The sequence below is a fragment of the Vidua macroura genome, chromosome 9 (genome assembly GCF_024509145.1).
Source record: "Vidua macroura isolate BioBank_ID:100142 chromosome 9, ASM2450914v1, whole genome shotgun sequence".
Lineage (NCBI taxonomy): Eukaryota > Metazoa > Chordata > Aves > Passeriformes > Viduidae > Vidua > Vidua macroura.
The window spans coordinates 9,065,326-9,079,138 of NC_071579.1; the positions used below are offsets into that span (position 1 = coordinate 9,065,326).

The 13,813-nt window shown below is 39.0% G+C and overlaps 2 protein-coding genes across 13 annotated transcripts in view; one reads left to right on the forward strand and one right to left on the reverse strand.

Moving 5' to 3' along the window:
* RO60 (Ro60, Y RNA binding protein) overlaps positions 1-13,813 on the forward strand; it is a 146,090-nt gene that overhangs the window by 61,765 nt on the left and 70,512 nt on the right. The gene's annotated exons all lie outside the window — the stretch shown is intronic.
* RC3H1 (ring finger and CCCH-type domains 1) overlaps positions 1-13,813 on the reverse strand; it is a 73,688-nt gene that overhangs the window by 34,507 nt on the left and 25,368 nt on the right. For all 12 annotated transcript variants that reach the window (XM_053985450.1, XM_053985438.1, XM_053985446.1 and 9 more), the window contains exons 3-8: positions 7,492-7,612; positions 5,991-6,230; positions 4,709-4,884; positions 3,688-3,888; positions 2,399-2,531; positions 782-900 (exon numbers count right to left, since the gene is read on the reverse strand). In XM_053985450.1, the coding sequence (XP_053841425.1) occupies positions 782-900; positions 2,399-2,531; positions 3,688-3,888; positions 4,709-4,884; positions 5,991-6,230; positions 7,492-7,612 (990 nt within the window). The remainder of the gene's footprint in view (positions 1-781; positions 901-2,398; positions 2,532-3,687; positions 3,889-4,708; positions 4,885-5,990; positions 6,231-7,491; positions 7,613-13,813) is intronic.

Sequence of the window (13,813 nt, forward strand, 5' to 3'; positions counted from 1 at the left end):
ATTATCCATCCCAACTAATGCAAAAAGGTAAAACAGCAGAAATAATTCACTTTAATTTTGCCCTTTTTTTTTTTTTTTTGGCAGAGATAATCTTTTTACTAGTTGAGCTCCCCAAACCAGCTCTCCAAGAGGATGAATACCAAAGTGACAGAGGAGTAGGACTGGGACAGGCAGCTCTGTATTCAGCAGCATTTATATCAACTGAGCTACACAACAGCTCAAAGGAATGACATCAAACGAATGTGTGATAAGGTAACTATGAGATAAGTTAATATACAGTTATATTGTCATTGCTGAAACAAAAAAAAAAATTGTTTCTGGAACTTGGATTGCACCTTCATATGAACTGTTCTTAAATCTTCAAGCTTGACAGACCACTCAGCACAGGTATAAGGATGACTTCATTAACAGAGAGCCAGCTGGCCGAAATATGTCACATTAAGAAAAAAAACCAAGAAAATTCCCAGAAATCACAGCAGAACCCAGCATCCCTTCCCCACCCTCTACTCAGAAAGGTTGTTATTAATTTCCCTAAGCCTGCAGACTGTTCTTCCATCTTAGTGAGCTGTGAAAATCAATTTAACAGGTTTTGGAGGTAAATATGTGTTGTTTTGCATTTTTTCCTTTCTCGTTTCTATTTTGATAAATATGACTTGCAGTGATGTTTTCAATTAGCTCCTTGCCAAACCAAATCTTTCCAGATGACATTAGTAAACCTCTACTATAGGATACAGCCTATAAAACTTAGGGGTACATATTTCTCAAATGATTTAGCTTTTACCTGTTGTTGATCTGTTCCTTTTTTGCTGTGATTCTGGATATAATCAACTAAGCCATGAACCACAGTCCTCACAGCAACTAGTCCATTTTCCAGCTGTTCCCATGTTGGAGGTGGAGCATCTGTTGCATGGACAGCAAACACCAAATACAAAAAGAAAAATCAGAAAGATTTTCCAAAACCAGGTACTAAATCCCACATCAGAAACTTGACTAGCTAAGTTGATAAAAAACATTTCATCAGTAGATAAAAAGCATTCAGCACCTTAATTCTGGGACACTTAGCTCTTACAGAATAGAGGTATCTATAAACTTAAGACTGCACAAAATACCAAATGAGCCTGTAAGACCATTATTACCATGTAAAATTATTTCCTTTTATAAGAACTTTCTCATCTCACAAGAACTCCAGAGGAAAGGCACTGTACAAACTCTTCTCATTAAGAAAAACATCAGGTTCAAAATCCCTCTTTACATTCAGGCTCCTGGAGGTAAAATTATTCCATACAAATACAGTCATCACTGGCCTGATTACACAGGCATAGATGTAGAACAGCAACAGAAATTAATGCCTCTCGTGTGGAAAAAACATCACAAGGCAAATCTATGAATCAGACCACCATCTAAAACACTGTGAATAAATTGTAGTCTCAATTCTATAGGAGCACCTTTTCTTTTTAGCCAATTTGCTATTTCAAAGTTTTTGAATCTGTTCCAGCAGCTGACACTCCCACTGCTGCAAAGCACAGTACCTCAAAGAGCCTTTCAAGATCTTTAGCACAATTAATGACATTATATTCCACTCACAGGGACTAAATTCTTCCAGAAGTACTTCAACATACTTTCCTGCTGCTCTTTAGGCAACTCAACAGTACAGAAAAAAACAAAGACCAGACTTGGCTACCAAAATCAAGGGAGGCTATTAGTGATGCCACCTTCCCCATCAGTTTTTTGCAAACCAATCTGCAGTACACAGGTTTGTCCCCAGTTTGTTTCAGTATGAAAGACTTGGGAAGAAAGCATTGTATCTCCTTCACCAGTTGTGAAGTACAACTGGTCCTCATTGGAAAGGAAGTTTAACTTCTGTTTGTTTAAACAAATATGAAGTACAATTTTTCATCTCCTGAAGTTGTAGTTTATATATTTTTACTATTTTGATATAATATTGATTTTACAAATTCTAGCAGGTATAAAATAAAACTTCAGCCACAGGACTTTTCTGTTCCTCCCTTCTTTCTCAGGTAGTCCATCCTTACAGCACTGCTGACTTTTTCAACAATTTTTATCTTTCTCTCCTCTGTCAACAGTTTAGGTTCTATTTCTCAGTTAAATTCTTTCCAACTATCTTCTACTTGCCAGACTCTTTCCTAGTTTTGCAGAATTACCTATGAACAAGAAAAACACTTAATTCTGTAGGGTAACAAACCATTCTTGTCTAGACTGACTTCTGCCCAGCTTCTCTCTATTTAGTCTATCAAAATTCTACTTTGGAATCCAAAACTCTTTAGCTGATGAGTAAGGAGGGCATTTCCTTACACTTAACGATCAGCTTTCAATCCTTGAACAGTGTTAAGCTCATTTTGCTAAACTTAAAGGTTTTCATAAAAACACCCAGATTTACCTGGACTGGGATCAATATTTGCTAGGAGCTCTAGGTGAGGTCTAAGACGATTCAAGTTAGCTGGATCTCCAGTCCTCTGAAGAGCAATAGTTAATTCCTGAACACTCTGTGCAAACGAGGCTGGGGTCTGCAACTTGAAAAAATTTTCATAATTAACTTTCTACAGGCATGGCAATCCTCATGGTTTCTGAAGGCTGCTCCACAGGCTCATAAGAACTGTCTCCCAAAACTGGAGATAAACATCTTTCACAGAAACCCATTCCAGTGAACCGTTTCTATTAAGAATGCACGGTTCTTTGACATTGCATTAAATTACACTTATAAATAGACAAAATAAAGGCTGTTATTTCTAGCAATAAAACCCATTTCTTTTGTGTTGTCCTGCCATCCAAGAAAAAAAAAGGGCCATATTTGAAACGATTTAATTTAGATTTCTGGAGAGTCTAATATCTCCAATCCCCAAACCAACAGGTCTGCATCCTGCTTTAAACTGAGTACAGCAAGCAGAAAATAAAGAACAAGATGGTTGAAGGAAAAGATAGCTAGCAATGTTCCATTTCCTAACATCACACAATTCCAGTATTTAAAACTGTTAATTCCACCTAGATCCTTCAGGAGATGTTTGGCAGGAGATTTCTAAAGGTGGGCAAAGGCATAAATACACAGCAGAAGCTATCTTGAAGCTAATCCTCTTGCACAGCAGCCAAAGCAGTTGTTTCACAGCTTTCATAACCATTCAACAAGGTTCAGTTCTTCCCACCTAATTTAGGCACTTAAAAAAGCATCTCTTAATCTAAAAGGGGGGGATTTATCCTATCTTGCTTTTGAACACAGAGAGACATAGGCATTTCCAGAGTTTAGGTATTTTATTTACAAAATGTGCTTTCACCTCTCTGTCCGACTTCAGACACAGAAATAGGGACTCATATTTTTTCCAACTTATGCACTAACTTCCTGCCCGGAAACATGGACCATTAGCCTCTGTCACTACATTGGCACTTATCAGCTGCTCATAAAGGTCACCCCTCAATTATTTAGCTAAACTTTGTGGGTTTCCATCTGCAGAAATAAGTAAAGTAGCAAAAATGTCAGGATGGCAGAGGAAGCAAGATTCAGTAGGTTACAAATATATATTCTAATTAGCTAGGACATAAGGGGTTTTGAAATAACAGGACAAATGATTAATGGGCAAGTCCACGCGGGCACAGTTTCTAAGCTCAATGTTACAAACATTTAAATCTACTACAGTTGCAAACAAGCTGGACTGGGCTGATTCTAGGTGGCTTTACCTTGTCAATGATACTCTGCATGTGGGATTTGTGAGACTGGTCTCCATACAACAGCGAGGACCACTGGTCTGGTGCAATGCGCAAACCTGCTTCCATAGCTATTTGAACTATCTGGGAATCGTGTTCCCTTCTCAGAGCTTCGTAAGTCCGAAACTCCTCCTTCAGCTGCATCAGGGAGGAATCCTCATCTCGCTTGGTCACCTAGCAAGGAGAAATGAGCCAAATACACTTAAGCAGGATAAGCCCACGATTACGTGAAGTCCGAGGCAAGTGACGTCGTTAACTGGCAACTAAGTCCTTCTCCCAAACTAAAATCAACTATGACACACTCAGTGAACACCAGTTCCTACTGAAGTAACACACACTTCAGAGAGTGGAACCACTATAAAATGGACACAAAACATTGTTTTACTTGGACTCTGACTCACATATTGGTCAAAGTGTCACACTTCCTAAATGACTTTACAGCATCCACCCCTTCAATCAAGATATTTTGTTTGCATTGCAGATTTTTGTTTGAGGGTACAATTAGCAAAATCAAAGCATTTTTCTACTCATTTAGCAAGAGTAAATGACATTTAAGTTGAGCATCTAGTAACATATATCAAATACCATAAAGTACATTAAGCAGTTTTTCTTCATACAGCTGACACCCAAAAGTCTCCTATTTCTTTGATTCTAACCACATCACAACTGAATTAACAGAATTATTGATTTTTTGGCTTTAAGTCACTTCTAAGAAGGTAAGTACGCTGCTTTACATCCAGGTTTTGTAACAGTACCTCTACGAAACTGGACAGAGACAAGACCTAACTTTACAGCTTCAAGGCGCTGTTTCAGCCTACCATCACAGCTGAACGACAAAGAACTCCCTAAACTCATGTGGGACTTAATGAGCAATACTTCCTCTAACTACACATAGTTTTGGGCATATTTAATGTTGCAGGACAATGAAAACTCAAAGTGAAAACCAGTGATTTTCACAGTATTATGAAACCTCTGGGCAGAATCTTCTTCATACCTTGAAGCACGAGGCTCTGTAAAGGAGCTGGACAACATGCCCAATGCTAGTCTTGGAAGCCTGAGGGAATCGTGGCTCCAGTCTCTGTACCACAAAGAGAACCAAGACCTTTCGTGACAGAGCAGATCCATCTTCCAAAGCCAGCAGAACCAGCTTTAAAGCTTCCTCTTGCATTGCTGAGAGTCAGGGGAAATGCAAAAAGAGACAAAGGATGAGAGAAGCCCAAGTAAAATTTTTGCAGTTTCTTGTTCACCTACAATTGGACTAACAGGTAAAAACTCCCACTAACAGACACACAAACCCACAGAAAAAAAAAGGAATTGAGCAAGAAGGGAGGGCAAAGAGAGAAGGAACCCTTCCAGATTCCCAGCCTGTGACTTGGGAAAACAGGACTTTTTACCTTTAATCTTATTATTATATATTATATTAATATCATTATTACTACTACTACCACTACAACAACATCTGTTTTGGGTATCATCTGATAAGAAGGCTCCTGTCTGTACATCTTTTGATCATTAATACGAGTTTCCAAAGTATATTGCCTACATCCCACACTTATCCCAGAAGAAAAAGCTGACTGACTAAGGAAGAGCAAGGTTCATTTCCATGCAAGTAAAAAAAAAAAAAAAAAAAGAGTGCCCACACCAATCAACCAGGCTGCAGCACCACTATTTTGCTACATAACCAACCTCTCTCTTCCCTGAAGCGTTATGACAGTTAGTATCTCAAAACTAGTCTTCATCTATTTCAGTCAGGAAAAGCTTCACTATTTTTTCTTTAAGAAATTGGCTTCATATTTCAAGACTCAACAAGTGAAGTCTGTATTTTCAATAATGAGACTTCATTTTTTAAGCAACATTGATTTCTTTATAGTATTTTAAGCAAAGGAATTTAATTTATAAATGCACAACTTTTAAAAATGTGTACACATAACTGTAACAAATCTATCCTCACAATTCTTTTGTATGTTTATTGCCCTAAGAAGGAAAAGAAGCCATGCCAGTCACTTCCAGTAACCTTATTTTTTCTAGAAAGATCTTCAAGGAATAGACAAGAACAGGACACCTATTCTGAATTTTACAGAAGACTTGAAAAAGCATTAAAAATACTAGAAAATACAACAGCAGCAGCCCAACAGACACATAATTAATTCTGAAGGTTACTATTAAGAAATTAGGTTGTTGCTGAATAAAATCACTTGGGCACTTAGACAGCCATTTATCAATGGCTCAGTTCTAAATGGCTTCTAGTACAGCAGTGATACTGTGATGTCACCTACCTGGCCCAAGGAACTGACACCCTCTGGCTCTCACTGCAGCCCAGAGGTTGGAGGAGAGCTGCTGAGGGTTTTGATGCTGGAGAATGAGCTCTGTGACTGTTCTTTCACCCAGCGACCGTGCTGCACGCATAGCCCTGATCCGTCCTTCCTCTTCCACCAGCTGGCAATGGACTAATGTCACAAGTTTCCTCTGCATGGGACGACTTAGCACACTCTGAGTAGTACTGTTAAGACCCACACCTTCAAAACAAAATGAAACAGAATAATAAACTACCTCATACTCCTCTTATTGTGCCAGTCTTCAGTGACTGTATTGGACAAGTGCAAATCTAGCTCTCCTGGTGTCCATTTTGTCAAAGGGAATACTAGTCAAGGCACATCATAAGTTGATTTCACTTGTTTCACTTGGCAATAAAAGCAGTTTTCTGGTAGTCAGCTTCCCCACAGGCTTAATCTTGGGATTGACTGATCAGGCTTTTTAGGAAGATGGAACCTCTAATGAATCCTTTTCCCATGTTGGCAGTTTGTCCCACACCCTCCCATCCAGATTCCCAGTTCATCCCTTATTCATGGACTTTAGGGATCACTTGGACATTTGTTTGTTTGCGGAACACATTTAGTTTCTTGCCTACATGTACTACCTTCACTGTTTTGGTTTAGAGTTTACATGAGTCCTGAACTGCTTGGGTGATGTTTAATTTTGTGCCAAACTCTGAATCACAAACATGCCAAGAGCCACCTAACTCAGGTTAAAGGAAGAGGTGACTCACTATACATACAGCTGGCCATGCTGAGTTTGCTCTACAGCCAGAGCTCGTTCACTGAGCCACCAATTCCCAGAGTGATACTGCTGTCACACTGCACTGGTCACAAAAGGCTCAGACAGCTTCTCAAAAAAATCATTTTTGGTAACCTAATGCCCATGATGCTCAACTCCACTACTTGGGCTGACAGACTGTCTAAATCTAGCACATATAATATATATAAAATCCATACTCTTCAACACAGTGCAGGTTTGCTAACTTAGAATTACCCAGATTGACCCAGCTTGACCCAGCTCTTGTATTTAACCTTGTATAAAGAAAATATTACTTATAATTTTCCTTATCTATCTTATATGTAGCAACTTCCTTATATCAGTTTATTCATCCTCTACAGAACAGCTGCATCACTACAGTTATCACAAAGCAGAACTGAAAAAAAAAACCAGGCAAAATTATCTATTTTTACCTACTCTGCAAAGATCAAATCAAAATTTGTCTCAACTCACTATTGCATGGTCAAAAACCTCAGCGTTTTCTCTGAATTGACACCTTTCAATTCTACATCCCCCTCCCCTCCATAAAAACATAACCTTAATGTTTAAGAAATCTGTTTCAATTTGTTTCTAAACTAGATTTATATCCATTTTTCAAACATACTAACTAGTAATTTGGATAGTTTGTTTTGCATCTTATTTGGTTTTTTGTTTCATTTTCCAACGAAGCAAGGCAGCAACTACCTCTTGCACTGCTGAGTGGTTTGAGGTACAATGCCAATTCTTCCACACATTTCTTGCCTTCCTCATAATGCTTGGTATCTTCAGCTCCACTGCATAAAGTAATTGGCTGCTGCTCAGGAACCTGAAGAGAGATGACATGTACATCTACTGTGAATATATATGAATAAGTGGCAACCGTGCTTACAAACACTTATTACTACACCACATTTCCTGTTTTCTTCTCCTTCTGTGACTTTTCTGCATTACTTAGCATTTTTCAGCTTATTTACTGAACAAATAGCATAAGAAAACCCACTGAGAATGAAAACAAAAAGATAGAATTTATGTTTAAGAGACTTCTTTTATTTAGTGGCTGAAAGGAACTAGAAGCAGAAGGCTTAACATGGCACTTCCTATAACTATAACACTTTGGCTAAAACAGAACACATTGAAACATCCCCAAAGCTGACTGGCCAAAAAACTCAGGGGGAAGAAAAAAAATGAAGAGAACCCTGGTCTGCCAGTAAGTACAAATTTGTATCTACGGCCTCACAGCTCTAAAATCATCCAGGGATAAGAGACTGCAGCTACTTAAGATTAGTGGAAGGAAGACTTAGCAGCAAATACAATAAGACACCCCTGGAACATACTCTGACTAGACACAGTTACAAAGCATGACCAAGTTATCCTATGTAGTGCATATGAACACACCCTGTGAGTATTTATCTGATGATAGATGCCAAATATATTCTTGGGGTTTTGTGCTGGGCTTTTGTCAGGTGACATTTATTTCTTCTTCCAGACATTCACCAGAAATCAGGATTTTTCCAAGGGATTTGCACCACACCCCTCCAAGTTATAATTTTGGTTCTACTTTCCTCTTGGAAAATTCTTAAAGCTTTCATCAAATTTGAGGGTGCAGTACAGCACTGTACTAACACTTCTCAATATCACTGTTCAGCAGTCAACCCAATGTGATAGTACAGAGAATTGGAATTCCTCAGAAGACTAAACACAAGCACTTTTTTAATTTGCTGTCAAAGTGCAAATAGATCTCAGACTTCTATTTCCAAGCCAATCCCCATCCCAGTGGCAATAATAGCATGCTAATCCCACATAGCTGCTTACAGAGACCAACCCAGGCCTTCAATCTAAAAGCAAAAGCCTTTAATGCTTCAGTTAAATACAGACAAACCTCCTTACCTTCATGTGTAATCCAGCCATGGTAAGAGCAGCATTATGATGGTGGCACCAAATAAAAGCAGCAAATATATATAAAATATATATACACACATGTATATGGTTGCCATCACCAATGTGAGCAGCTTTTATATCCATTTTAATAAAAAGCAATGCTTCAACTATGTGGTCACATTTCTCCTTAGAAAACCTTGTCACCGCGCTAAGTTTCTCATTTGACGCGTAGAGCAAAATAAAAAGTTACTATCTTGCTTTTCTAGTAGGTAACAAAGAAAAGTCTCAAAATGCAACATATCAGCTGGAATTAACATAGTATCATTCTAAACTAACACAGACAAGACAGAGGGTGTGTCTGATCTAGGCTTCCATTCCTACTAAAGAGAAAAACCCAAGTTCAATCACACCAACATAAGGTTAGCTTCGATACTTATCACTGATGGAAGCTAACTCATCATGTTTTGTGGGGTTTTAATTTTGGGTCAGCATTTGTTTAGGGTATTTTGGTTTTGAGGAGTTTTTGTGTCTGTCAGCAAGAACATTTTCAGCAAAAGGAGATTTTGCAACTCTGCATGTTAGAGTGGTCAGCTGTAAACAGTCACAACAGCCTTATCTTGAGTGGTTTCTTGGGATTTAGGAAACAATTATTAACTCCTGCAATATTTGCCTGCACCTTATATTCCACACCTCATTTTCAAAGGCACTGCCATTTTAGCAGTCTGCTTCTGCCAGGGAAGTGACGTAGCAGAACTGGCTTATTGAGCAAATGACACATCTCAAGTGTATGTGTCCACACACTGCACCATCTCTGCCCTATTTACTGCAGTCATATATATCATGCAGTACAAAACATATACATCATAGAGTAGAAATTCCTACTTGCTCCTGCAAGCATTCCATCTAGCACCACTGACAACCCAAAACAGTGACAGAGTCACAACCCCTGGCAGACAAAGGGGGCTCAGGACAGACGTGGGACAGGAAGCCTTGCTCAGCCCTGGATTTCGACCCTGAATTGAAGTGGGCTTAGCACACATTCAAAGCAGTGGTTTGGAATGCCAGACACAGCACAACTCCACCAGTGAGACACAAGGACTGTCTAGCAACTGACAGAAAGCATCCCCCTCCCCCATGGAAAAGCTGGCAGGGAAAAACTTCCAAGAGCTAATCAAGCTATTTAAACACTATCTGCATATTGTTTCCATTCCGTCTCTTTTGAAGGGAAGCTTCAAAATAAAAATCTAAATGCTTCATACAACCGTGCTGTTTGCAAAATGAGCCCAAAAGCGATTAAACTATTATCTGAAGCTGGAGTAAGTGTAGTACTGAAGAGTAAAACAACGTGTTTTTTCTGTGGTTTTCAGGAGTGTTCAGGAGAAGAGAATTTAGTTCTCATGCACACATACTTGATTCATGCAGTGCACCTCACAAAAAAATTTACAAGTAATTTTCCTTTTGCTGGTTCTATTCTATGCACTTCTAAAAGTTATTTTAATATTTTAGGGTTAGTATAATTGTAAGAATAGCATCTACCAAAAGAAAAATCCTGAAGACATAATTCATATAAATGACAGGAAATGTGACAATGACTTTGGCTCCATCATGGAACAGCTGAGAGACAACTGAGAAATAATTAAACTCGAAAGCATTTTCACTTCCCCTTCCCAAAATATCCTTTTAATAGCATGCATGACCCTATGGTCACTGCTGTTTACAATGCCTCTCAGAAGCCTCAGAATAGATGCCCCACAGAGTGAGCTCATTATTTTCACACTCAGCCCATATTCCGTTCTCTCAGACATCACACCCTTATGACAGTTTCCACTGCAAATATATTCACATCATGTAATCAACACCTCCCAAAGGGGATGAGAACAAGACAGAAAAAATTATCTCAGATGTTTAATTGCTTTAAATCCGTGATGGTTTCACATGTATCTGCTTTGGCAATGACTGCAAGTATCCTGGCAGTGGAATGTTACCCATCAGCATGGCTTGTGGCTGTGGGAAGAGACAGGTTATGACAGCATAAGGAAGGGGACCGGAAAAGAATGCTAAAGCATCATCTCATACCAGGCAGTGATTTTGAATTGGTGATTTAAGTGTAATTTGATGAAGTCAGTCAGATTGAGTTGTCAGTAATTACCATTAGACATCTAATTGCACAGAATGAGAACATGTTAAACAGACCAAACCCCTTTTTGTATGGTTTGAAAACTGTTTCTAGCAGTATTTCCCTCCCCCTCCCTGCAAATGAATGATTTGCTCCCTGCCAAGAGAAACCAAACAAAACTCAAAGCCTATCATCTTTAGTTCCTCAAAAGTTTACATTAAAGACAACTTTTTCACAGATAATTCCTCTTTTGTGGCACTTTATTTCATCAAAAGGTAAAATAAAAAATTATCAAACGTGCCTCTAATAGCTCTGCACTTTCAATCTTCCCCTTTTGAAAGGGCTGTAAATTAAGATCACCCGGTCTCTCATCATGTACAATTCCAATGTCTAGAATCATGTTTATCATGTCCAGCAGGAGATTATTCTAAAATTAAAGCTCCACAGGCATTTCTGCCACTCTACATCACCTGTTTGGAATGTGCATGCTGCTGTTTCACGGTTAAAAAAACATAAGGGAAGAGCTTAGATGACAGATTCATGATTAGGTACCTTCAAAACACTAGACAGGTGAATGCTTAAAATAGTTACATATAGTGAGTAATATGTGGATGCTTGAATAGCTCAATTTCAAAACCCTATTCCCACAGAAAGAAACGTAAGTGATTCCTTTACTCAGGAAGTCTAAGAAGCAAGGTATCCTATGAGTGCCTTGCTGATTTGTGTCCAAGGCCATTGTGTCTCCCTTCCCTCACAGCTCCTGCTTAGGTACTCAGCTATGCCCAGCTTTTGCAGGAAATTCTCATCTTCCCCTTATGATCCCTCTGCTCCCCTCATTTTATATAGCAAAACCTATCTAGACATGGTCTGAACTAGCTAAGCAGAGAGGCTGTGGATATTCCATTCCAGCAAGTGTCTAAGGCCAGGCTGGATAGGGCTTGGAGCAAGCTGGTCTAGTGGAAGGTGTCCCTGCCCACAGCACAGGGCTGGAATGAGATGCCTTTTAAGGTCCCTCCCAACCCAAGCCATTCTGTGATTCTATGACCACTGCCTTCCAGAACAGCCCCTGTAACCAGTGTTGATGCGTACCATGCTGCAGGGGAGCAGGTAGAAATCTGAACCTGCAACAGTCAATTTTCACACAAAGGGTAGCTCTAAACTGAGCAATGGGTTTAATTTCAGAAAGGGGTGGGGAAAGGGAAAACTGAGAAACAGTTTAATTCAAGTAAGAAACCAACTCTTTTCACTGTTAGAGAGACAAATTGTATCCAGAGAGAGAATGTTACTGTCAGAGAAATACGTTACTGCTTTCCTGGGTGACTGTGTCACAAATCCAGCATGTTTTCCCCAGAAGCACAGTCCTGCTTATTTCACTCGCTGTACTTGTGCAAAAGCCAAAGTGACTTGCCCTGGAATCCTGTCATTGCTGCCAGTCACAGTAGAATAGATTTGTTTCTTTAAACTGCCTGGTCTCCTCCTCCACCTCCAGCAAAAAAGCATTTAACAAGTAGAAATGTGTGAATTCCTCAGAAGTCACTCCAAAGGGAAAAGAACAAACTGTTCTTCCCCCTCACAGATAAAATCTTCAGTTGGGCTTTACTGTATTTCCTTCCAAAATGAAACTTTTTTTTATTTTATTTGTAAATGCTAACTCAAAAAAAATATAAAAAAATTATAGGTCTCTATGGACTCAGGTTAAGGTGTACAGAGGTTTGTTGGAGATTAAGGGACATTAATGACACATAAATGCTCCTGAAACTAAACCCAGAAGTGGAAAAACAAATGGAAGTGGTTTCAACTGAAGTTGACACTACTCATGCTTTGAAAACTGGATTGCTGCTCACAGACCATTTTTGCTGAAATAGCAGAAGAGTGCACTCTCTTAGTGGGACAGTTCAAAATCACTAGTTTCTCTAAAGTACCTTTTTTTTAAACTTGTCCTTAAGCAAGCCTTTTTCTGTAAAAAGAATTTTTAAAATGGCAGTTGTTTCCATGTCCTTCACAGGCAAGTAGTTGTATTCATTTTCTAGTAATCCAGTGTCTGGTAAACACTGCAACAGCTGCCAGGATGGGAAGGGAAGAGAAAGGAGAGCGAGTTATACCGAACACTGATTTCATTCATGTGTTCATTTGAAATTAGGAGCTGGCAGGGAAGGTGGTTCAAATGTCTCTTATGGGAAAGTCTGTCAGTAATAAATGCCCAGCAATGATCCACAGTCATTGTTACACTGAGGCCATGATGAAACAATGTTCTGTGAATCTTCATCCCACAAAATTTTCAGATAAAAAGGGAGTACAAAATGTCATTACTGCAAAGTCAGAATCTAAAGTTCAGAGTGCTCTCAAGACAAACACTACACTGTAAAACCTTTCTCCATACCTCACACATATGGATAAGGAAACTCTGGCTGGCTAACTAGTAAAACCAGGAAAAAATACTCAGTTACGTATACAGAGCAGGGTGGATTTCCATCTCATTCCACAGACTCTTGTTTTTATAAAAAATTAAATTCTGGCAGACGTCAAATTGAAGCTATCATACAGCTTCTCATAAAGCTTAACAAGTCCACACAAAACAACCAAAAAATGCAAGGGGAAGACATTTATCACAAATGTGGACATTCAGATGCAACTGGAAATATTCAAGAAACTGCAGAGAGGAGGAACATGTAAGAGAGAAAGAGAACTGTAACTTTTTAAAATTATATCACCCATAGATTTCATACTGCTTGGAAGCTCTTCAAAGATGGCAGCATATCACAGGAATGGGAGTGCACAATCTCACTGCTTCCTCCTGCAGAGCAGGATGAGTCATTTAGCACAGCCAGAAACATCATTTGATTTTGAGCTTCTGAAATAACCTCCATGCCATATACCATGAAAGAAAAACAACAAATTAGCCATATTACTTGATAAACTAAGAAATGGCAAAAGTACACCTGGACCTGTAAGTCACAGTACCTAATAAAAAGCAACACAAGAGCATCTCTCTTTCCTCCACACCTTTTACAGATCTTCCACAATTCTTTCCTT